This window comes from Cydia splendana, chromosome 1, assembly GCF_910591565.1.
Source record: "Cydia splendana chromosome 1, ilCydSple1.2, whole genome shotgun sequence".
NCBI lineage: Eukaryota > Metazoa > Arthropoda > Insecta > Lepidoptera > Tortricidae > Cydia > Cydia splendana.
Window position 1 is genome coordinate 35,917,419 of NC_085960.1, and position 25,058 is coordinate 35,942,476.

A 25,058-nucleotide genomic window follows, 5' to 3' on the forward strand; every position below is an offset into this window, starting at 1 on the left:
TGTATAAAAACACCTTCGTAATTCAGAAGGTTAGAAATCAAATAACTTACAATATGTGCCTTGGTGATGATGTAGGTATATATCTGGAAGGTGTGCAGGGCCACAAAACGAGCACTATACTGAACTGCACGCACTTATGAATTATTACGTTTACTAATAAAAATCACACTTAAACGGTCGTGTTTAGAAACTTGGGAAGTACAGTCTGTTAGATTAAATGATGTTTATCGATCAGAGTATGTGATCGAACTGAAAATAAAAATCATTGAATGGAATTTGGAATAGGATTTGAATTTCAAAAGGGAATTTAGAATTTGTATGGTGCCAGAAATAGTATGAAGGTCGATAGTGTAACGCTTCGTTACACGCACCGTTACAATTTAGACTCAAGTTTGCAATATTATTACGCCCCGAGTTACACACAATGTTTTTGATTTCATCACACTTGCGATACAAAAATTAAGTATAAAGACAAAAAACTGTTAATTATGGCACTAGAAAGTTCATAACTCCCTAGGGAGAACGCTTTTTCTATAACTCCCGCTAAACCTGCGTGCAATTCCACATTTACTGAGCGAGTGTGATGAAAATAACTATTATCATCCAAAATCATGATTTAAAGATAAAGATTCAATTCTACCAGCCAATATAAGGAAACAACTCATTATTTGCAAGGAGTTAAAACTTGATACTACACGATGATTTTTAATCGGTGATCAGGAACATTTTTTTCTAACTCAGTAATTGATGTACATCACGTTCAAATCGTAATTACATGGAAACAAACTTTTTTTTTTAAATCATAATTTCGAATTTTCAGATCATTTTTATCCTGAAATCCTTGTCACTCTACTAATCGGTATCTATGAGTTATAGCCTCTTTACAAACTTAATGGCATTTGATAATTTTTATGAGTAATAACTTGTCATTGTCATATCCATAAACAAAGTCATAGATCCGTCAAATTTCCCGCCATATCGATGGCACTTGACTTATCGTAGTTACTTCATGTAGGATAACCATGTATTTAGTGGATATTAGTTTTAATTATGTTTTAACTTTAATTAATTAAGCAATGAGATAATTGCGTGAGACCTAGCCTAATAAGTTTAATTTGGGCTAGATATTAACCTTTTGAACGCCAAATGGCGCATCCATTTGCCGTGCCACTGACGCCACGGGGGTAAAATTTAGTTTTGTCAATGCCAACCTAAAAGTGGGGCGTCTTTGGCGTCATTGTCACGATTTTGCGTTGACGTCAATTGCCGTCTGTGGCGTTCAAAAGGTTAATATTTTTCTACTCCTGATCACCGAGTAAAAATCATCGTGTATAGCTTGTAGAACTGAGTGCTAAGTTGAGATTCGCATATCTAATTTTAACCCTTTACCAGGCTGACATTTCTACACATTTTGTTTTGACATTTTTATTTGAATAAAAGATTTTTTTTTTTCAAAAATGACAATCTTATATCAGTCTCACTCGACGAAAATAGAACACATGTTTGAAGTGCCGTATGTGGGAAATGTATATTCCTTAGCCCGGTAAAGGGTTAACTCGGGACAAATGATTCAAGATTTATCTGCTAAATAGACTGCAAATCGGGTAAGAAGGTAGAAGGGGATACCTAGTAAAAATACATATTAAAACAGTAAAAACGAAGATTTAATTTATAAAACTTATACTAGAAATCAGGTCTCCGTCGGTCCCTCGATGGCACGCGGCTAGTCAGTCGGTCAGTCAGCGGTCGGTGTCCATGGGCTCGACCGGGGCGGGGGTGAGCTCGAGCGGCGGCGCCACCAGGTCTGCGGCGGGCTCGGCGGGGGGTAGCGCGGCGAGGGGGGCCAGCGCGGCGCGCAGCTCCAGGAAGCGGCGCTTGAAGGCGAGCCCGCAGCCGCGCGAGCGCCGGAACTCCAGCAGCGTCAGCCCCGTGTCGCGCTCCTCGCCGGCGGCCGGCCGCGCGCGCACGGCCCACGCGCGCATGCGCACGTCGCCGCCGCACTCCACGGCCAGCAGGTGCGGCGAGTGCAGGCGCCGCCACGCCATGCCGCGCGCGTCCAGCGCCGCCGTGAGCGCGGCCAGCGCGCGCCGCTCGTCCCCGCGCACCCACACGCGCGTCATGCGCCGCACGAGCCGCGCCACCACGCCGGCGCCGGCGCCGCCCTGCGTGGCCTGCGTCACCTGCGACAGCAGCAGGTCCCGGGCCGCGGTGGGCTGCGAGTGCACGAGCAGCGCGACCGAGCAGTCCGTCTCGTCGAGGGCGGCCGACGATGCTCTCGCCGCCGGCTGCGAGCACCACGTGCGCGCGTCTAAAACGAAGCATTTCTAAATGAATAGAATTACATTATTGATTACCTCCGGTCATTTACAGAGATTTAAATTCCTACACGTAATATACAGTTATTACGTGCAGGCCTAAACGTGCGAAGAAAATCAACCTTAGAACGTTTTCACACTGCCTTATCCGATATCGAATGAAATTAAATTCCAAGACACATGTGTAGCTATGTGTTCATTTATTTATTTATTTTTATTTTATTGATAAAATAAAAGTAAATATTTTACATGTCAATACAATACTTATAGCTAATGGGAACACATCATTATTATTATATTTAGAATGAAATATTATATTCAGGCTCCGTACCATTACGCAAAAAACGGCAAAGAAAAATCACGTTTGTTGTATGAGAGCCCCACTTAAATATTTATTATAATACAGTGGAACCTCGCTAACTAGTACCTCGATAAGACGAAATCCTCGTTAACACGAAATAAAATGCTATTCCCTTCCCTTCAGAGCCCAAAACCTCCATAACTCGAAATATTCAACCTCATTAAGACGAAGTAAGCAGCGCATATAGGGGTATCTCACCATAAAAGCTGGCCATATGTCTAAACTAAAGTAACTAGTGGCTCTGTGAGCTGTAGACCTCGCGAGCATATCTTATTGGGCACGATGAAAATATAGTACTTAAATAAAAAAAAACACAATACGAAAAGTGTAAAAAAAATACAAAAAGTTATATCCCAGCGTATAATTACTGGGGATCGAACCCAGACCTTCTGTGCAAACAAAAAAGCGAACGTTTGCAAAATACGCCATTATAGTTCTACTCATTCTCAAGTAAAAACTAAATATCTTAATACCTCCAAAATCAGCGATATAAAATTTCTGAATTTTTGGCCATTTAATCTGTAAGCATGTCTCAAAAAGAATACACTCTTATGATACCGATACGACTATTTGTTTAAGCGCGAGCTGTCACAACTTTTCCATTTTAAAAAAAATCCAAAAACCGGCTCGACAATTTTTTTTTATCGAATCATAGGATTCGGTTACAAAATTTCACGAGAATCGGTTAATAATTGCGACCCGTAGAGGAGAACATCCGGACATACAAAAGCAAAATGCCCGAGTCAAAACGTAGACCTTCGCTACGCTTCGGTCAAAAATGTAGAATTCTCGTTAACGAGTAGGTAGACTTATTAGCTGAGGAATCAATGGATATTAGAATCATTTTTGTTTTTTTGCTTGACGTTGACGGTACTTGTAAATCGTGTGTCATTTGAGAGTGTTGTTCATCACACGTACGGTGCGGAGTGCGGAGTGCGGAGTTCTAGTATTAAAGATTACAACTATTTGTACGCTGTTTATTTAGACGACTATAATCGTAGTTCTGTTAAAATGTCTGTAGATAAATATGATTTACCAGGCATGTACAATCTTGTTTGTATTATGATTTTTCATATCTCATGCTCTGAAAGTGGGTCGTTGTTGTTCTAAAAGGTGCGCAGAAAGTGATATGTTTATGCTCTAGCGCAGAAAAGTGGTGTACTCCTCTGCGTACCCGTCCCACGAACGACTGGGTGGAAACAAAATGGAAAAATAATGTCTTTATTGCCTCGCCTGGAACAATTGGTAATTGTTTAATTTTACTAATCCCACGTTGATCCTTTTTTTATAAAAAATGATGTAAGTAAATTGTTAAAAACAAATTGTTCTTGATTTCTTTCGTTGAATTCTATTTACTCGATTTCATAAGGCGGGAACCAAAAGGAATACACCAAAAATATTTTTTTAAACCTTACACTTGCGTAAATGAGCAAAGGCAGAATCTTATACAGCCACAGTTAAACGTTTCTACGATATTAAATTGGTATTTAAAGTTATTTAGCACTATATTCATGAAAATAAAATAAAATACAAGATAAAACTTTCTTATATTATTAATTAAATTGTTTAATATTTAATATTTAAAATATTTTTATTATGTTATTACGTGGTGTGGCGCACCAAGGTCGCGGTGCGGTCCGGTAGTCTGTTGCGGCTTTTAGAACGAAAAAGTATAAAATTAAAAAGTAAGAGGCAATCCTGCTGCTTTTCATATTATAATGAACAAATAATTTTAAAATTACTGCAGTTTGTTAAAAAATGTGTGCTGTCGTAAATATTGCAATCTAAATGTTTTTCGCTAGGGGTTATTAATCTTCACACATGTAAAGTCTCTGATTGCAAGTAAGTAAGTTGTAAGGAAAAATATCATGGCCGTAGGTCTATTAGGTACTTCAATTACTGATTTTGCGAAATTGCCTTGTCTTGTTTGGTTTCCTCGCATTCGATATGAAAAGTAGAGTGTTTAACTCGGGTGAAAGGCACCATTTCTGTCTCGGACTATTGGCGCTCTCACTGCGTTCGAGCGCCAAACTACCTCGACAGAAATGGGTGCCTTTCAACCCTTGGTTAACAATCTACTATTTAATTATCAAGTCTGAGTAAACCCATATATTACATTTGAGTAACTACTTGCTTACGCATCGAAATTTACGGATTTCACTTCAATTAAAGGCCAAAAGTTATATTGCGGGACATTCCCCAGCTTTAATTTTTTTTATTATTTAATAGTGCATTTAGTCTTCTTGCAAATAGTAATAAAATTAGGTGGCAATTAGATAATCGTGCATATATTTTAAGATAAGCAATTTTACCAAACAAAGTTAGTTTTGCGGTCCTGAAAAACAATTTAACGATTTAATAATACAGGTCCCTCTGGCGTGAAAGATGTGACTAGAGAATACGTTTTTCGCATGACCATGGACTGTGAAGAGACAGAATTTAATAAAAATACTCGATGCAGTCAACTAATTGTGCCACATCCACAAAATCAAAAAGACGAATCAAATATAATCCATACTAATATTATAAAGTCGAAAGTGTGTCTGTCTGTCTGTTACCTCTTCACGCTTAAGCCGCTGAACCGATTTAGTTGAAATTTGGTATAGAGATAGTTTGAGTCCCGGGGAAGGACATAGGATAGTGTTTATGTCGGAAATCATCCCTGAAGAGAGTGCAAAGGGACGGAACTGAAAGAGTTAATGAATTGCGTAATAATTGAAGTAAGCAATGCGCGAATTGATTGATTGGTATTACCATTATCCAGGCGCTATACCTACTTTAGCTGCTGTCACTAATTCCACGCAGACGAAGTCGCGGGCAAAAGCTTGTCATTTATATTAACAGTTTGGTAGATAAACTTAATTTATAATGATTTTTGTATGAACTGTAAATTATACAAACTATCCGACCCTAATGTAATGAAACGAAAAATGTGTAAAACCTGTCCGCAATAAATTAATATTGTGTATATAGCATATTTCATTACAAATAATATTTAAAATGTCAACATAATTTGGCCAGCTTTTAGGGTCAGATACCCCTATGTGCAGCGATTCCCTTCACTACTATTCAGTACATTTTTTACCTCTCGAAAAATGAAATTTCACCTGTACAATTCGAAAAAATAGTATTGTTTTACCACCTCTATAACTAGAAGTTATACAGGGTGGTCCAAACCTTGACGTCCAAAAAATTTTTTTAGATTCCTCTAGTCGTGGGCTATCAGAATATATCCCATGTATATTAGCCGACTTTTTGTAGTTTTCGAGTTATGAATTTTTGAAGTTTTTTTTTGGTAAAAATTTTGGGGGTGAAGTAATTTACTCATAAAAAAAAACTATTAGAGTTTTCTTAATGTTTCTTTTTGTAACATACTCCTTAATAAATGACGTAATTATTTAATAAAAATCAGCGTCCTCACGTTGATACAAGTTGTAAAAAAAACATGACAGAAATAATTTTTTTACGCTCAGGAATGTCAAGCTTAGATTTTGCGCTTAAATAAAAAAAAACAAGCTGTTACAAGGACTTCTGCTGATTTTAAAAACTGATAGACCCTAAGTGTTTTACAAAAAGGTAAAAAAAGTGACACTTAATAATCGAAATTTGACATAATCGGCACTCAAAGGAACTGAGGTCGAAAGTTCCCAAATTAGTGATTTACAAAAAAAAACGGTTTTATTATTCCTAACTTTAATAAAACACACAAATGACCACGATGAGTCAATGTTGTGACATGTGATAAGCGAATCATCATTTGGGTAAACTTAATCATTATCTTAACTGGACCCGTGTCGCGGCGTGGCTCACCTGCTTTGAGAGTTCTCAGGATCGATATCCAAGGTATTGCAGTCCTACAGTATGTTACAAACAGCAAGTATGTTACAAAAAGAAACATTAAAAAAAACTGTAATAGTTTTTTTTTTATGAGTAAATCACTTCACCCCCAAAATTTTAACCAAAAAAAAACTTCAAAAATTCATAACTCGAAAACTACAAAAAATCGGCTAATATACATGGGGTATATTCTGATAGCCCACGACTAGAGGAATCTAAAAAAAATTTTTGGACGTCAAGGTTTGGACCACCCTGTATACTAACAAACCTCTGTAACTCGAAACACACAATAAAGACTGTACTTTCTGCGTTTCAATAATTACTTCTCTAACACGATTTTTTCTAGCGTTTTACCTCTGTAACTCGAAATCTCTATAAGACGAACAAAAACCTATAAGAACCTCCCTATGTCGATGCTCTCGATAAGACGAAACCTCGTTAACACGAAGTTTTTGGCGTTTCCCTTGAGATTCGTGCTATCGAGGTTCCACTGTATTATGTTTTTAGTATTTGTCGTTATAGCGGCAACAGAAATACATCATCTGTGAAAATTTCAAGTGCCTAGCTATCACGGTTCATGAGATACAGCCTGGTGAGAGACAGACAGACGGACGGACAGCGGAGTCTTAGTAATTGTTACTCTTTGGGTACGGAACCCTACAAAACGATAGATAACGCAAAAAGGCGGACTTGATGCCATGTGGCACTCTCCTGCAGCTCTTTTTCTCATAACATAAGCGCCTTCCGACATCCGATGCGATATCGAAAGGACGCTTCCGATAATTTCATTTCTAAAGCCAGCGCCCGCGCCCCTGCAGCCTGAGTCAGCCTGACTAGGTAATCAGGCCTGAGTGTAGGATCCTACATCCGATATCCGATCGGACAATGTGAAAACGCTCTTATTTCATCAAGGGGGAATCCTCTTGATAACAAAAATTCTATTTAATATTTTAATCAAAAACCTTTAATAATAGGGAATATTAGGCAAAGCTCTGCGTAGGTGGCACCACTAGCACATACAGTGAACAAACTTCATTCACTCCTCATTGACATCAACAATGACACATCATGCGTCACTAGGTTAATCACATGGCCTACCGTGAAACACGACAATCGAAAGTTCGGTGTTTGCCTCTCTATCACTCTTGCTTATTCGATCGATAGAGAGGTAGATAAAGAAATTTCGATTTTCGCGTTTCGCGGTAGGCCACCTGTAAACAAACCGCCTTAGTGCATCAATGTCATAGTGAAAACTTGTCAAAAAACTGTTTAAGACCTAGGGCCTATTTCTCGTACGTTACAAGTCTTGTAATACAAGTGTGTATCTATGGTAACGCTTGTACTTCAATATTTTTTACAAGTTTCCGTTTCACGTAAATGTATAATTGTTACAAGAGCGGGGATAAAAGAGTTTTCACAAGTGTTGTTGTTTCACAAGTTGACAAACACTAGTAGATATTATATACTAAAATAGTAATTTCGTTTCTCAAAAGCTGTACTTTATACTTGTAGCTTGTGACTTATCACGAAATAATGAGGAGTCTCTATAAACTGCTAATAATTATGCGTTTTTGGTAAAAATCGATTAATAAATAAATGAAGATATTGCATTTTTAAGATCTCAAACGTGTAAGTTTTGAATGCACTTCGTTAAAATCAGTAATATTATTTAAATTTAGCTTTTATTCTCCAAAAAAAACAGTAAACTCATTCCTATGAAATTATTATAATGGGGCTATTCATAAATTACGTCATTTCAAATTAGGGGGGGGGGGGGGGGGGGGTCTGGACATCGGATGACGGTAGCATGAAGTAGGAGGAAATGGGGTCATTTGAAGCATGATTTTTGGATGATTATAGGGGGGGGGGGGGGGGGTCAAAAATCGTCAAAAATCGATGACGTAATTTATGGACAGCCCCAATTGGGAAAGAACCAGTAAACTTCGAGCAACACGGAAGGGAGGCGGCATTCGCACTATTTCCCCTCTGCCGAGGTACAAGATTAGCGCGTCAATCTAATCTAGCGCGGGTAATAAAACTAGTTGCACTTGGATTTTTCACTAGACCGAGTCCAGACGCGCGCGTGAACACTGCTGCACAAAAATGCCTGTTTGCTCGGTTTTTTGTTATAAAAAGAGGTCGGGGACATCAAATTTACAAAAAGAAAGTGTTATATTTCACATGTAATATTTTTTTTACATATCATACGTTTAATTACATTCAAACACAATTATTATATTTTAGTCTCATGTAATTGTTGGATTTATCGATTTTGCTCGCTCAGTACAAATTGCGGATCGGTCGAGCGACAAATCCGACTTCTTACATACTTCAACGAAAATGAGTTAGTGTGCGTGTTGTGACACTTGTCACTCGTCCGTACACAAAAAGAGATCGAGGTTTGCAAGATTTGTCTTTGACGTGTGTCATTTTCTATGTATTTGTGTCGTCATTACAGATTGGATTTTGTATGTAAGTGTGTGAGAAGTGCGACTGTGTGCACCTTTCCCCCCGCGGAAAATGGCAGAAAGATTTGTACGGTGAGATATCGCTTGGGCCCCTCCCTTCCGATGTGTCGGAAGCCGGTGTTGCTCGAAGCCAGTAAATGACCAATAACATTATAATTTTGTAACGAATTCACCCGTATTATAAAAAAAAAACTGACCCACCCTGAAGCTTGTAAACATTCATAGAGTGACTGACGAAACTGAGTTTGATTTTACACTTGTAATTGATAATTTTGAGAAACGCTTTTCATTACTACTTGTATTATTATACGCTTGTATATCCGAAAACACAAGTCAGCCATTTTACTTTCCTCTTATTAAAATTATGATGCATAACAGTGACATTGACATTAAGATAACATTTATAATGGCCATTGCATTTCCTTTTTGCATAGTAAACAAACCTATTTTCTAACTTTAGACAGCCGCCTTGTAGCACTTGTAGTAATCATTCCTACGAGAAACAGAATTAAAACACACTTGTACAATGAAATTTTAAATGTAAGCTTATAGACTTGTGAACTTGTAACGTACGAGAAATAGGCCCCTAGTATGTATAAGTTACTCTATGGTTTACTAAACAAATTAGTGCTGCACTCTGGCGGCAGAACATTGCAGTAATACTCCCTATTACCTACAATTAGTTGATATTTTTTGTTCAAAACGATTTTTTTTTTGCCAAAGGCTAAAAATAATCATTGCGCTCTGGAAGATATCTCATCAAGTGCGATTAAAATTAATTAACCATTTTATACGCTAAATCCAACTATAAATACACATTGGCAATTTGACATAAAATAGGACCATCAAATAGACCTTACCAATAAAATCTTCCTCCTCACTTCTTTTTTTTTTCTTCTTTGTCACGTAGTATTCGCACGAGCGCAGTGCTTTGGTAATCTAGCTTTATGAGCTCATGGTACGTCATGGAGCTAAATCGCCAAAGCACCGAACGGCACTGTCGCAGGCCTTCTTGTACAGTCGTAGCTTCTTCTCAAACTAACCTTACGTAGTATCCCTTTCAGACCCTTCCAATACAATAGAGATATATGTTGACTTGAAAAAAGAAATTGAGCAACCGAAATTACGCGCCTCACAACTCAAAACATTACGCTCATCTGACTTCACCATAAGTGACAATGTTATTAAATTCCATTTTAAGTTAGCAACCACTCGATTTTCAGATCTGAAAGGGTTAATACTAGTCCAGAAAACTGAAGGCTTCTGCTTTATGTATATACATAAGATTGGTATTTTAGTGTGTCCGTAGCGGCGCTCCGTGTTGAGGCACGAGGCAGCTCTGAGACTGGGCCACTCAGAGTCACCTAGTACCTGACACGGACCACGCCGCACCGCACCTCAGGGGTCCCTGGAATCTATATTAATAAAACCGAAGGGGGTCTACGGAAAGAGCCAATGAAATTATGCTCAAACGAAACAGCGTAAAAAAGAACACTTTTGAATCGACAACATATATCCGCATAATTCGTATTGTCGCCGTGTTAGAGTTTTTATAGTAAGTTGCAGTTTCACGTTATTGTTTGTAACATAAGATATACCTCATACATCGCAGATTAAGCTAATTATTTAACATTTGCAAAATCAAAGGAAATGTTTATGTAATATCGAACATGTTCCAAATTATTACGACCCCACGGTCTCTAAAAGTACATCTGTTCCGCCCCAATTTTGGGGAAAGCCATAAGCCGCGCGTGGCGCTGTCGCCACCTAGCGGCCATATCTGTGCTGATCGTAACAGACGCGTTTTGTTAGAGAGTGAGTCTTCTGTACCTAGTACTATTATTTATTGTGGTGATACATATATTAATTTCGGGCAAAAAGAAAAAATCATGCATTTAAGGGTTAAGTGTATATGGCAGTTTTAAACCCACTTGAATCACTCCATAAAAGGGGCCCACTGATTAACAGTCCGCCGGACGGTATCGGCCTGTCAGTTGTTCAGAACTGTCAAAATTTTGTTCTAACTGACAGGCCGATACCGTCCGCGGACTGTTAATCAGTGGGCACCTTAAGGGGCATTTAACTAAATTCTCACGCGACAAAATAATTAGAAATAGATGATGAAACCTTATAATCAAATCAGTTAGAGTATAATATAGTCCTCCTCATCATTTTCACTAGTTGCCTGAAATAAAAAAAATCATTCATTCATTTTCGATGACGATGACGGCGACCCTAAATAAACACTAAGCTCCCCGCTCCACACTAGTGCGCGAATCGCGACGCGAAGCCGCGAACGCGAGTGTGGAGGGGGCTTTATGGACGTTGTCTAGCGTGTGCCCTAATGTGGCTGGCCAGGCCACAGTTACAGTACAGTAAGCGTGATATAGCAAAGTTTAAAATGTAGCATAAAACATAAGTAGGTACTAACCAGTGGTCCTCTTGGGCAGTTCGTCATGTTCGCTCATCCAGACATGGTGGAGCAGGTCGTCGAGCGTGGCGCGTTTCTTGGCGTCGAGGTGCAACGCACACGCCAGCAGCTCGCGCGCTCCGGCGGACAGCTTCCGCCACGGGCCTCCGCCGCCGCCGCCGTCGCGAGCGCCGGAGCTCCAACATGAGAAGCGCGCGTCCGAGGGGTGTGCGCGCTCCCAAGGTAGCTCTGCGCAAGTACATTACACTTATTATTTTTGTTAACAATGATGCAGCAGAAAAATCGTTCTCAAAGAAAAATGCAATAAGATGACCAAAAATGCTGTCTGGATCCTTATTATAATACAAGTAAGTAAGATAAGTAGTAGGTAGATCCATTCGCCTCCGTTGTATGCATAGTGAGGATATCTCGTCCGCCGAATTGTTGGTGCAGCAGTAGGTAGGTAGGTATAGAGCACATCACGAAATAAGTTATTTAAAAATAAATAAGCTGTCTCAAAACATATTATAATATTAAGTGGGAGCGATAGACAACTAGATTAACAATAAAATAATACAGTCAAAATTAGAAGCGTATTACGTGTACATTATGTGCCGGGTCCGATTAAGAGTACACTTATCTGTGCCTCCCCCTCACTCCCTGGGTAGTATAATTTAAAATAAGAGTTCAAGTTCTCTTTTACTGAAGTTCTAATCAACACAGTTATAAACAACATTTAGAAGCTCATCCATAAATCACAATGATACTGAATTATTAACTATTTCATTTATAATTAATTTAATAACTTAATAATTTCATTTGTAAACAATTTCATTGTGACTTCCTGTCATAAATTAAATATGAATGAGCATTTTAAATATAAAAGAAATCAACAAGAACATGCACATACACAAAGCAATAAAATTAATCGTAACACAAGTTGAAAATAAAATATAACATAAGAGTTCTTCCCATATGCTCCTTGTAATAAAATTTAATAAAATAAATCACCATGAAGTATTTACAAGCCTGATTCTAAGGGCTAAGGCTAATGGTTTCTGAAACTCAAGTTCTATGGAACACATGTGAAGGACCCAAAGAAAAATAAAAAGAAACAAAAAATAAAATGCACATTCAGCAGGCGGTGTGGGCGTGGGCGTGGGGGCGGTCGGTCGGGACGAAGTCGCGCGACTCGTAACTTCGGTACCATAACTTTAGGGCCTCACACGCCTACAGCTAGGATACCAAAGATACCGGCCGCGCGCGCACGGTGGGCCACTCACTACGCATTCAAGTTAGCTAGCTGCAAGTACAGTCACGATAATAATGCCAAATTAAATTATTAAAGGACACTCGGATACAGAACCGGGCCAAAAGTATATCAATATCAGTGTCAAAAAAAAAGCGGTTCTTGTAATTTGTGAGTCGCTATAGACTGCAGTTTTCCAGAGAGATAACTAGCGGTTAGAGACTTATCTTATCACAGTCTCGTAAACGACAGCCGCCGCTCCGTCGGTGGGTCAAGTGGTATATTTTTAGCCCGTCATCAGGTAGAATAAGATAGCCTCTCTCGCCGGAGCAGGAGTAGAGTAGACTGGAACCCACCTCCGGCGAGCATGGCCAGCAGCACCAGGGCGGCGGCCCACAGGTCGGCGGGCGGCGCGCGGTAGGGCGCGGTCGCGGCCCGCAGCACCTCGGGCGCGGCGTACGGCAGCGTGCCGCACAAGCGAGACAGCAGCCGCTCGCGCGACCCGTGGCGGAACAGCGTCGCCAGACCGAAGTCGGAGATCTTCACCTGCCGTATGATACACCCACTTGAGAACTTTCACGTTGTCCGTCCGATGTCGGAAACGACCACACGGAAGTGTAAAGAGAGAAGTCCTTTTTTTATTCATTAAAAATAAAATTTAAACATAACCCTTGCCTTGCCGCTTTAACCTAATCTAACACTGTTGCGGCTTGCCTATCGTCAAGGATCATCCGATATCAAATGTCTCGAGTCCTTTGTCGTTTGGAATTGGTACAATATTTCTGCCAAATTGGCGTGATGGACGTCCCACCACTAAATCAGCTAATTTTTTTTCTAAACTATGTCCCCAAGGCTTTAAGATAATACGAGTCGGCTGAGACACAGGATACTTTGTTTTGCTAAGTGCGAGTGAGACAGGCTATGAACGGCTCAGCTAGATCTAGATCTAAGAGCTAGATCTACGTATCGCGTGATGGCGTCTGCGTTTCCTTTAGGTTCATACTGGCTCGGCCATTTCGTCCGTGACTCGCACGATAGCGTGTGTTTATTGTGTGTCGGCCGAGTGACATTAGAATTCCGGTAAGTATATATCTATGAAGTATTTGAACAAATTAAATTATTTTTCAGAAAATATTTTAATTTGTTTTTATCAAGTAGAAACACTACTATATAAATTATAAACTGAAATAAATGTCATATACTAAGAAAAAGTGACCAAGGCCTCCAGTGCCCCAGGCTGGAATCGAACCAGCGTCCTCTGCTATCGCGGCAGGTGCCTGAACCACTCGGCCACCGGGCCACAGCGACATTAGTCAAATTTTCCAAGTATATGCACTTCCTACTGAAGGCTTGTGGCGCCCCCTGGCCATCTCTAAGGTAGAACAGTATGGTTCGAACCTTCTATCTGGATCATTCTCATGATGATACCGAGCTAGCGAGAGAGATGGCGCTGCCAATCAATACTATGAAGTATTTGAACAAATTAAATTATTTTTCAGAAAATATTTTAATTTGTTTTTATCAAGTAGAAACACTACTATATAAATTATAAACTGAAATAAATGTCATATACTAAGAAAAAGTGACCAAGGCCTCCAGTGCCCCAGGCTGGAATCGAACCAGCGTCCTCTGCTATCGCGGCAGACACAAACAAATTAAAATATTTTCTGAAAAATAATTTAATTTGTTCAAATACTTCATAGTATTGATTGGCAGCGCCATCTCTCTCGCTAGCTCGGTATCATCATGAGAATGATCCAGATAGAAGGTTCGAACCATACTGTTCTACCTTAGAGATGGCCAGGGGGCGCCACAAGCCTTCAGTAGGAAGTGCATATACTTGGAAAATTTGACTAATGTCGCTGTGGCCCGGTGGCCGAGTGGTTCAGGCACCTGCCGCGATAGCAGAGGACGCTGGTTCGATTCCAGCCTGGGGCACTGGAGGCCTTGGTCACTTTTTCTTAGTATATGACATTTATTTCAGTTTATAAGTATATATCTTTCGAATCAAATTTATAGAATCAGGCTTGTATCCAAGTCTAAAATGCTCAGTGTATATGTTTTTATCGTAATTTAAATAGTTTCGCGACAAAAACAACAAAACAATGTTAATATGTCTCTTTAGTAACAGTCCCCTTAGTCACAAAAATCGTGACTCTGAAGACTATTTGCGTGACTCAAGAGACATTTTTCACCTTAAATCCTTCTATAATACTACGTTAAACAAATAATGTTTCGCTTAGAACTCTGTTAAGTACCATCACTATATTTGTTAGGTTATATTGAGTGCATACTGAGTTATGTTAAAAAATATTCACATAAAACTACCCATGTGACTCAAGAGACAAAACCAACCCCAGTATTACGAAATTGAGACAGACTTTTGTACCTTTTATTTTGTAACTGTGTTAATTTAAAGGAAAGAATTTTTAAATTAAATGTAGTTTCCTTAACAAAATCGAGAAATCCGTATCTGTGACTCAGTAGACGTATTACGTGAGTGTGTTATCAAATCTATGTTTAATTTCTATCAAAACACAAGAACGAGCGATGCTCGAAATATATTTGCAATCTTTGGAAGTGTTTTTCAATATTAAATAATATTGTGAGGAAAAAAGAACATTTATTTTTTTGCAAAAAAAGTTGATTCGATGCAAGAAATAGTTGATCCGCCCAATTATAATCCCTACTGAATCTGAACTAACTGAACTAAAGAAAAAAATCTCACACGTTTGTGCGCTCCGACTTATTGAAAAATCCAAAAAAAGAAATGCGTTTATAAAGAGATAAGAGATCCTTGAAAGTTCCAATCTTTGTTGCTCCATTTATTTATCAACTTATCCAGATGAGAAGTCAGAAATCTTTTTAGATAAAAAAAAGCTTTGAAATTGATCTGTAAATCCTATGTAATTTGCATGGAAAAATAAACTTATCTTGTTCTGTCAATCAAAGAAAAATGTGGTACCTATGTATGGGATGCATATAGAGTTACTGCCTTTCAGTGTAAGATATGAAATTTTTTGCAAAGTAGTGACGATTTGTATGTTTGTTTAAGCAGTATGAACAAATACATACGGGACTTCCAAGGAAAATGGGTGTGTCTCGGTTTAATCGTGAACCTATTTCACTATTCACAGACACATTAATCATCAACAATACATACTTTATTAGTATAACTTTGATGAAGAAAGTGTAGTTCTTTATATATGACGAATATAAAACCTCAATAAATGTAATATTTATGACTGTCTAAGTTAGCTGTACTCAGTAGCGTGCACAGAGATTTGGGACTGGTTAGGCAAAATTATATCAGAAAACCGGGCAAGTGCGAGTCGGACTCGCGCACGAAGGGTTCCGTACCATAATGCAAAAAAAGGCAAAAAAAAAAACGGTCACCCATCCAAGTACTGACCCCGCCCTACGTTGCTTAACTTCGGTCAAAAATCACGTTTGTTGTATGGGAGCCCCACTTAAATCTTTATTTTATTCTGTTTTTAGTGTTTGTTGTTATAGCGGCAACAGAAATACATCTGTGAAAATTTCAACTGTCTAGCTATCACGGTTCGTGAGATACAGCCTGATGACAGACGGACGGACGGAAGGACAGCAGAGTCTTAGTAATAGAGTCCCGTTTTACCCTTTGGGTACGGAACCTTAAAAAATGAGAGCTACTAACTCACCAAAAAAATTGCGTGATGGTTTTCATTTTGTTGTCAAGTCTTTTCAATTACTTCTTTTTTTGGCTAAACGAAAGCTTCGAAAACGCATCATTTTTAATAGTTTGCACACACACACACCCACACCCACACCCACAACTTTCACAGATAAAATTATCCATTTTTTCACTAATCGCACTTTATAATTTCCGGCAACTGTTAACTGTTATCTCATAAACTCACCAAAACAAACAAACAATGGCGACCGAATAAAAAATGTAAATAAACTTAACCAAATACTGTAAACGAATAAAAAAATAGTCTCGTTTTTGCACTAAATTACCATAGCAAATGCTACTTTTTAAAATAGTCACGTAAACATCGGAACTATTCGGAAACTTTCGGGCGTCATTCGTTTATGTTTGGTACGAAAGACACTGCCTATTGCGTCTAAATGTGTGCGTTACTTGTATAATTGTGTGCTCGTACTTATAGGAAGGTCCACTACACTGTAACCGCGTAACGATGACTCACGGGGAGGCACACATAGAAAGATTTAGACGGAAATGTTTTCTGCCTTTGCCGTGCAAGGCACGTAGCGGCGCTAGTGCCGCGTGGTGTAAACTTCGTCGCGTAGAATTATTATAGATGATGACTTGATGACAAAGCTTAACCGGTAGATGGAGCGCTTATTAATTTTTAGAATGTTTTAAGTTATATCGATTACTGATAGTACGATCAGGTATAAATTAAATTAAGTAGTTTAAGAGGATAGACATCGGAATTATAGTATAGGCAGTGCCTTTTTGCCTTTATGAAGTGCACGCCACTGGCTGTACTGTCATAAAATAACTGAACCTTTCCATGAAACAAAGTTTCAGAAGACGTTACTAGGATTAGTTACGCTTCAAACGATCCTTAATCATATGAACGGCTCGTGGACACTAACCTGGTCCCTGTCATCAAGCAAAACGTTTTCTGGTTTGAGGTCTCTATGTGCCACCCCTCGGGAGTGCAAGTAGCTCAGCCCCCTGAGGATCTGGCGCCAGTAGCGGCGCGCCAGCGTCGCGCACATACCCCGGTCTGGCTCAATGCGGTCGAACAACTCTCCTCCCTGTGGGATTGTCCTCTTGTAATTCTATGTATGTATAGCAAAATTTAGGACGACGATTTTGTCTCCTGAATAGTTGTTAAGTGAAGCCAGGCATCTGACTTTTCATTCGCGGTCCACTTATTTCGAACTTATGCAAACTCAACTGCTAGAATACGGTAACAATAATATAGCAGCGAATTTTACAGAAGTCGGGCTGAAGTGGTAACCTTGGTTAGTGACGGACAGGGTACTGATGTAGGGAGGGACCTTTCTGAATACGAGAATTAATTTTATTTTTAATTTAACCAACTAGTTTCTGCTTGCGTTTTCATCTGCGTAACTGAAACTATGTCCATAGCAATTTTCATATTTTAGTAGGGATTTGAAGTCAATCCGTCAGCTGGAAGCCAGAAAGCCTACCTGCGCGTACTCGAGGAACATGTAGTGGTGGGGAGGTGCGGCACGGGCTCCCAGACAGCGCAGCACGTGCGGGTGGCGCAGCGCGCGGTGCAGCGCCGCCTCGCGAGCTGCAGCTGTTAGAGCGTCGCTGTCGGGCGAGGCTCGGACCGTCTTCAGCGCCACGCAGGCGCCGCTGCCGCTGTTCACCAGCAGCCGCACCCTGCCCGACGAAAAATATACGCTAGGAAAAGTGCTCCGATGTCAAAACTACAGACTTAAAACCTAAAATATTATTTATACCGTATGTCGCGTCCAGAAATAAATTATGCTATAAACTGAAATATCCTTATAGCTCATCCAATTATTTAGTCCCGTTGCAAAAAAGACGTGATATACATTACCTTTCTCCTGAACATCACCAGTGGTGTAACTGACTGTTCCAAGCTACTTGGTAAACTTTCTTTCAATATTCCCTATCGTTCTAAAAGGTACTATCCCCCATTATCTGTTAAAACTGCATCATCCAAGTATAGACAGAATAGCTTCCTAGTTCGCGCGAGGTGAAGGCTAAATGAGCTATGAAGGAACTTTATATCGATATATTAAGTTCCCAGTGTGAGGCATAGTTTGGTTAAGCGGTGTTTTGTGTGAGCGACCTTTCTACTAATGTATTTAATTCATGTACCTACACTTTCTGTTTTTCTCTTTTTCATTAGGCGAGCAAATGCATTAAATTTATCAACTTAGTGTATTAGTATACTGACATTACATAACGTATTCATTAACCGCATTTCAATCTGATAATTGATAAATTTTATTTTATTTTGTTTTCATCTTTTGAATTCTGAGACCTCTGTTATTCTAGGCGCTATAAGTGTTAAAACTTAGCTATAAGTGTTAATACTTTAGGATCTATTAAGGCTTCTATTGCCATTTTCAATTATGCTTCTTTTCTCTCTCTCTTTTTGTACGCATGTGTGTGTGCGTAGGTGCTAGCATTAGCTTAAAATTTAATACTTTGTAACTACCTGTGAGTTCCTGTAATTGGCTTCCTGTTTTAATCTTGTTGTCTATTGTATGTTTTAAAGCTGTTGGTTCTCCTAACATAAATAAATAAATATCCAGTAATTGATTTGAATGAATTGGAATTTTAATGCGAAATGACCTATCGACATCTACTCAAATAAAATAGGCTAAACATAATTGCAGAATGCAGGAAATTATTTCAGAAACCATCAAAGGATTCTTATTGACTATGGAACCCTAAAATAATCATTTATATCGCATTATTTTATGTTTTGTTGAACGCTTCGCGGGCCGGGGTTTGGAGAGCCCTGAGTTAAACAATAATGTGCTTTTTACTGTTTTTACAGACAGACACCTTCAAATCTTATTGCAGTAAAAAACGTAGGTAAATGCGGCATAGGCGTCTTGCGCTGACTCGACAAAGTTCAAGGACACATCCTCGGTCAAGTAAACTTAGCTTGTGAAAAACTATAACTAGACATAGACTACATCCCAGATCCAGGACCCTACTTTAGTTCAGAGTAGCTTCATGTTAGGTTCGGAGCTGATGTTTAAACCAGCGTAGCGAACTTGGGCGTGCATGCGTCAGGCAATACACACCACCACACCATGTGTTTTTATTCGTTTTATTACCTCCATTATGCACACCTACGTCAAGTACCTAAATACTAGGAAGCAGAATTGTTTCTATTGCGAATTCCATGTTACAAGAATTCGTGAGAATTTTTATTTGTCGTTTACATTTGTTTAATCTTGACGTTACCATTAATTTACTCGACTTCGAAAAAGGATTCTAGTAATGTGATTGTGAGCCATGAAGTAGCGTCGAAACTATTTTGAAAGAGAGAATCGAATATCCATTAATCTTTATATTTCGTCCTTCGCATTTTTAAGTGTTACAAAAAAAAAGAGGAAGTTCTGTGCGACTGTCCGTGGACATCGTTTTTCAAGCGTTCTACATGTTACATTCAGGGTTGGGCAAAATACTGGCTTCCACGTATTTCAAATACAAATTACAAAATACATTTTTAAAAGTATTTGAAATACCAAATACAAACTACTTTGGTGACTGGTATTTGAAATACAAAATACAAATTACAGTGTTTAAAATAATGTATTTCAAATACAAAATACAAAATACTTTTCTTTTTTTTTGATTATTAATTTAGTTTTTTTTTTAACGAATATCCTTTCCTAAAAACTTATAGGGTCATTGCGCTTGTTTTCGTCCTTCTCTAGTTTTCGTCCACTTGACGAAATTTGAATATAAACCTACATTGCTGCACAAATTTGGACTGATTTCAATCCTTAGCTAAACAATATATCTGTCTACATATAAAACATATATTTCGCAAATAGTAAATTAAAAATGAAATATATTATATGCTAATCTGTCAAGTGGTCGAAAACTAGAGCGTGGACGGAAACTACTACAATGACTCTATCCCCTGGCTGTTGACGAAAAGTTCTGCGCAGAATAGCTCGCGCAATGTACCTATTTGCGCTCGTACAAGTCGTACATTATATTTAAAAAAATGTTCCATTTTAGGATCATAGAATTTAATAAAATGTATTTTGTAGAAATGTATTTTGAAGCTTGAAGTATTTGAAATACAAAATACATGTGAGTGCAGTATTTGAAATACCAAATACAAAATACTTTTCCAGGTAGTGTTTGAAATACAAATACAAAATACTAAAATGTATTTCAAATACGTATTTCAAATACATGTAATTGAAATACTGCCCAACCCTGGTTACATTGCCTAACCTATCACCTTCCCTATGCCCCCCGTGCACATCACTAGCAAATTTAACCTCGCGTTGATTAAGACTCGAGACCTTCGAGTCTTTTGCTTTAAGACTTGACTCAGTTTTTTAGGCTCTAATAATTAAGACGAAACACCAGTTCTTTTCAACTTGTTAGATACCAGAGTATCTTGTAGATACTAGATATGAGTCCTTCGAGTTGGGTACACATCAGTGGCGGCGCGTCAAACATATCCATAGGCAAGCCAGGGCTAATTTAGCTTACATATTTCCTTTACAACTCTGCTCAAAAGTCCAAAAACAGGCAAGCCGGTGGGAATCGGCTTTTATGGATGCGCCGCCACTGGTACACATATCAACATATCATACAATAAGGCCTATTTTTACTGTTATATTAGATAAAAGCGACACAATTGTTGACCGAGCCTTTATTCAGAGGCTTGAGTCTGTGTTGAGCTTAAAAAAGACTCTACAAACGGCTTGTCTCGAGACTTTTTAAGCGCAGTCGCATAACAACGAGCGGTCTTCTTCAAATATAGACTCAAAACACTCGAGTTCCATCCAACACTGTTACATTGCCTCTAACCGATCGCGCTATATGCCCCTTATGCCGCATAACTTGCAACTTCCTGGAGCTGTTTACCCCGGCCGCAGTAAGCGTGATGTACAAATCTGTCGCTGTTGTTAGCCACGGCGCCAATATTCCTGCAGCCGCCGCCGAAATATAGCGGCAGTGACCGCGCGGGGTGGATAAACTCTCAAGGATGGCGCGTTTTTGCTCCGCGCCGTCGCCGCCGCCGCTGCCGCTGCAGCGCGGTTCCGCCTCGCGCCAATATCACATCTCAAGCCATCACCACGATGAATACCTATTGCTTGACAATCTTGACGTCCGCGTGCTCAAATATTCTACTCCGTCTAAGCTAACTTTGCACCGACTTGAACATGAACAGAACAAAGTGAAGTGTCATTATAAATTAACGTTTTTTTTTTTACTTGCTATTGGCACACTTTGTGATTAAAAATGCCATGCAAATTTGGTTTGGTCAGACTCTAGCCAAAAAGCTTTATTTTTTATTAAACTAATAAAGATGAACATCACTTGCCGCAAAAATATCTGGCATTAAGTGCACCTGATTCCTCGTTAACCCCAAATAATGCCGTGGCATAACCGAGCAATTTGTGCAATCATGTTACGGCCGAAGATTCGGTTTCGATCAAAACACTGCCGAACCTTTTGATCGCGTCGAAATTTACCTACAAGATTGCATTATCGGTAGTGTCCGACCGAAGTTGCGGTTTCTGCCTAAAATTCATGTTTCGGCCGAAAGTTAGGGCGATTGTGCACTACAATGAATTTTACTGTCCGGCAGTCCGAGTTTTTACGGTCCGAACATGGCACGCCATTAAATGTATATAGTAGCTTGTGCACTACACGTAATTTTACCGTCCGACATTTTACTTTTCCCCATTCCGGACCGTTTTTTCCGGTCCGAGATGACAGCTATGAAAAACGTGTTTATGCTTGTGCACTGCGTCTGGAATTAGTATTATTCATGACTTGGCCGGGCGGGGGGGCGGGCTAGGGGGGGTGTGTGTTTCATGCCACTGCAAAAGACGGACAAGTGCACAAGCCAATCATCCGTTTTTTTCATGCCACAGCACCGCACCTGCGAGTAAAAACACGGACAAGTGCACAAGCCAATCATCCGTTTTTTTCATGCCACTGCGCCGTACCTGCGAGTAAAAAGACGGACAAGTGCACAAGCCAATCATCCGTTTTTTTCATGCCGTTTTTATGCCCAGGTTGCGGCAATAAATCCGGTTTCGGTCGGGCACTAGGTACTACTAGGTACTTAGAATTTAGACCGTGGTCAACCTGGCGGCTTAGCACGGTCGCGTTTTTATCCCTTGTCACCATGCCTGTCACGTTCTAACAAGTATGTAAGTGCGAAAGGGACGCGCATAGTGATAGTCGATAAAAATGGAACCGTGCTGAGCCCGCAGATCATGCCGCTATCGCTTGTTTATTATTATTATGTAGTTCTTCCCTTTTCACTTCATTATTTTTAACAAGTCGGCTTTTATGTTTTTAAAATCTTATTAATTTATTATATATAGGGTTCCGTAGTCAATATGGCAAAAACGGAAGCCCCAGTTTACTCGGAAACTAGGTATATGTAATATTCAAATGAATTTTGGAAGTAGGTGTACCTATTTTGTGAGCCGCTACTTAGTTTAAAAGCTTTATTGAACTTACTAAGAGAATTAGTCAATTTGTGTGACCTACCTACTACTACCTACCATGTTCTATTATTTGTGTCAAGAAAGGACTCCCGCAGCAAACATAAGGAAAAAGTGTTTCAGTCAAATCTCACGAAATTTTAGTATGATGTAGATTCATGGCTCTCCATTATTTTTGTATAGGCACTACTCTCTGAGAAGTATACTTTCAGAAATAATCAATTTAGTTGTTTCATACAAAACATATGCATCATGTACCTAGCTTTCGTAAATCATTACATCAGCCATTGTCAGTGTGTGTCACAAGACTCACAAGGTATCGATTTTAGGAAAGACATCAAAGTTAAAGAACAATGAAAATCTAATTATTTCTGAAAGTATACTCCTGAGAGTTGCGCCCTAATAAAAAAATAATCAGGAGACTTTCACATATATCATACTAAAATTTCGTGAGATTTGACTGAAACCACTTTTTCCCTATGTTTGCTACGGGGTCCTTTATTTCACTAATTAAGCACATCAGCCATTCGCAAAGTGTGCTCCGGGGACCCCTAGGGCTCCACAAAGCCTCTGTTGGGCTCCACGACAATACTTGTAATAATAAGAAAAAAACAGCTCTTCTATAGGTATACAAGTATTTGGTCCACACAGTGACGAACAATATTTTTTTTTATTTGGGGCTTCGTCAAATATTTCGATTTTCAAAAGGGTTCCGGCACCAAAAGTTTGAAAACCGCTGCAATACATTATGCTAAATAATATTTGAGCATATTGTTATTTAAGGTCCCTCTTATAACAGTTAAATTTAAAAAAAGCAATTGCCTTTATTCTAGCATTTAATTCAATATTGCCATTTGTTACCAGAACATTATAGCAACTTAGTTGCTTAGTAGAATTTGCTATTAGCTGTAAGTAATTAAACCGCTTGTAAAGATTTTGCTTGTTGCAGTTCTGCATGTGCATCCGATGCACTGACTACGTAGCATTGCCATTCCCGGCTCAAATCAGATGTTAATACATTTGCTATTAGTAATTGTCCAAGAAAGAAATTGGACAAATTAGCAACCTGTTCAATTTTAACTAAGCAACTGATGTGGCAGATTCCCATCAACATCCCTGTTTAACTTACTATTTTATGAAGTAGAAATCAGCATTAACTGATATATGCCTTGATTATAATTTAGAAAATAAATAACTACTAATTTTGTTGAGCCTCCAATTTCACAACTCCGCTACCCTAAGGACATCCAAACAAGTTTGAAGATATACTGGTGTTCCGGCTATAGTCAACTTTACTTCCAATAAATGCATGGCTAAATGAATGGAGCATGGAGACCAAAACCAGTCAATTACACTATACTACCTTCAACAAAATATACCTAGGAAGTGTCCTGACAATTTATATAATAACAAACATTTAATGTTTAAAACAAAAATATTTCAAAACTAGGCGTGAAGCATAGATATTTAACCTAAAGGAAAGCGTGCGGTTATGATGTATGTGCAGCAAGAAACGAAGTGAGAAAGTCAGCAGGTAAGTACTCACTCTCCGTAGGCGCCCTCGCCCAGCACCTGCGCCACGAGCCAGCCCTCCACGAACTCGCCGCCGCCGCCGGCCGCCATGTCGCGCGCCGCCCGCACGGGTTCCGGCTCCTGCAACAGCGCTGCGTCAAGACCGGCCAACTGCGAGCAGCCGCGGCAGCCGGCGACCCGATCGGCCCGATGAGCCGACCACGCCGCCGCCCGTCGCGATGTCCCAGTGGACCATTTTTCCCCGAACGAAAGACAGAAATGTTTGCAGAATTTAAAAAAATAAGACTGAATCGAGATTCCCGGTCGTCATTCGACCCCGGAGGTCGCTCTCTACGTGTAAATCGAGCGTTTCGAAGATGGTAAATGGCGGAGGGCACGTGGAGATCGGCGAACAAAGCGAGCGCCGCCGTCGGCGATGTTACCTTCCCACCTCGTCCGATAACGGTAATCGCTCGCCCGAAAACGTCGATATCTCGATCTTAACGCTGGATTGAGAACGTTGAAAGTACTTGGAAGATTTTAATAATTATGAATATTCAGCACTAACCGTTTAACGACTACACCATTTTGCCATTTTCCTCCCAAGGATCGTTCGCCAATCGCTGACCGCGCCATCGTTCGAGCTCGATCGGCATTTTTTCGAACAAAAAGATCAATGGCTGACAAGCGTTCTGAATACCTTTCTGAATTTTCCTTTCGT

At 39.5% G+C, this 25,058-nt stretch overlaps 1 protein-coding gene across 1 annotated transcript; it reads right to left on the bottom strand.

Annotated features, from left to right (window-relative positions):
- Nucleotides 1–1,642: 1,642 nt before the first annotated feature.
- Nucleotides 1,643–25,058, bottom strand: LOC134794379 (serine/threonine-protein kinase grp). The gene is made up of 7 exons (XM_063766183.1): nucleotides 24,906–25,058; nucleotides 24,372–24,478; nucleotides 17,810–18,008; nucleotides 17,246–17,410; nucleotides 12,997–13,186; nucleotides 11,413–11,640; nucleotides 1,643–2,308 (listed from the first exon to the last, which is right to left on the bottom strand). The coding sequence occupies exons 2-7, from the start codon at nucleotides 24,446–24,448 to the stop codon at nucleotides 1,740–1,742; spliced, it is 1,428 nt and encodes a 475-aa protein (XP_063622253.1). The 5' UTR covers nucleotides 24,449–24,478; nucleotides 24,906–25,058; the 3' UTR covers nucleotides 1,643–1,739.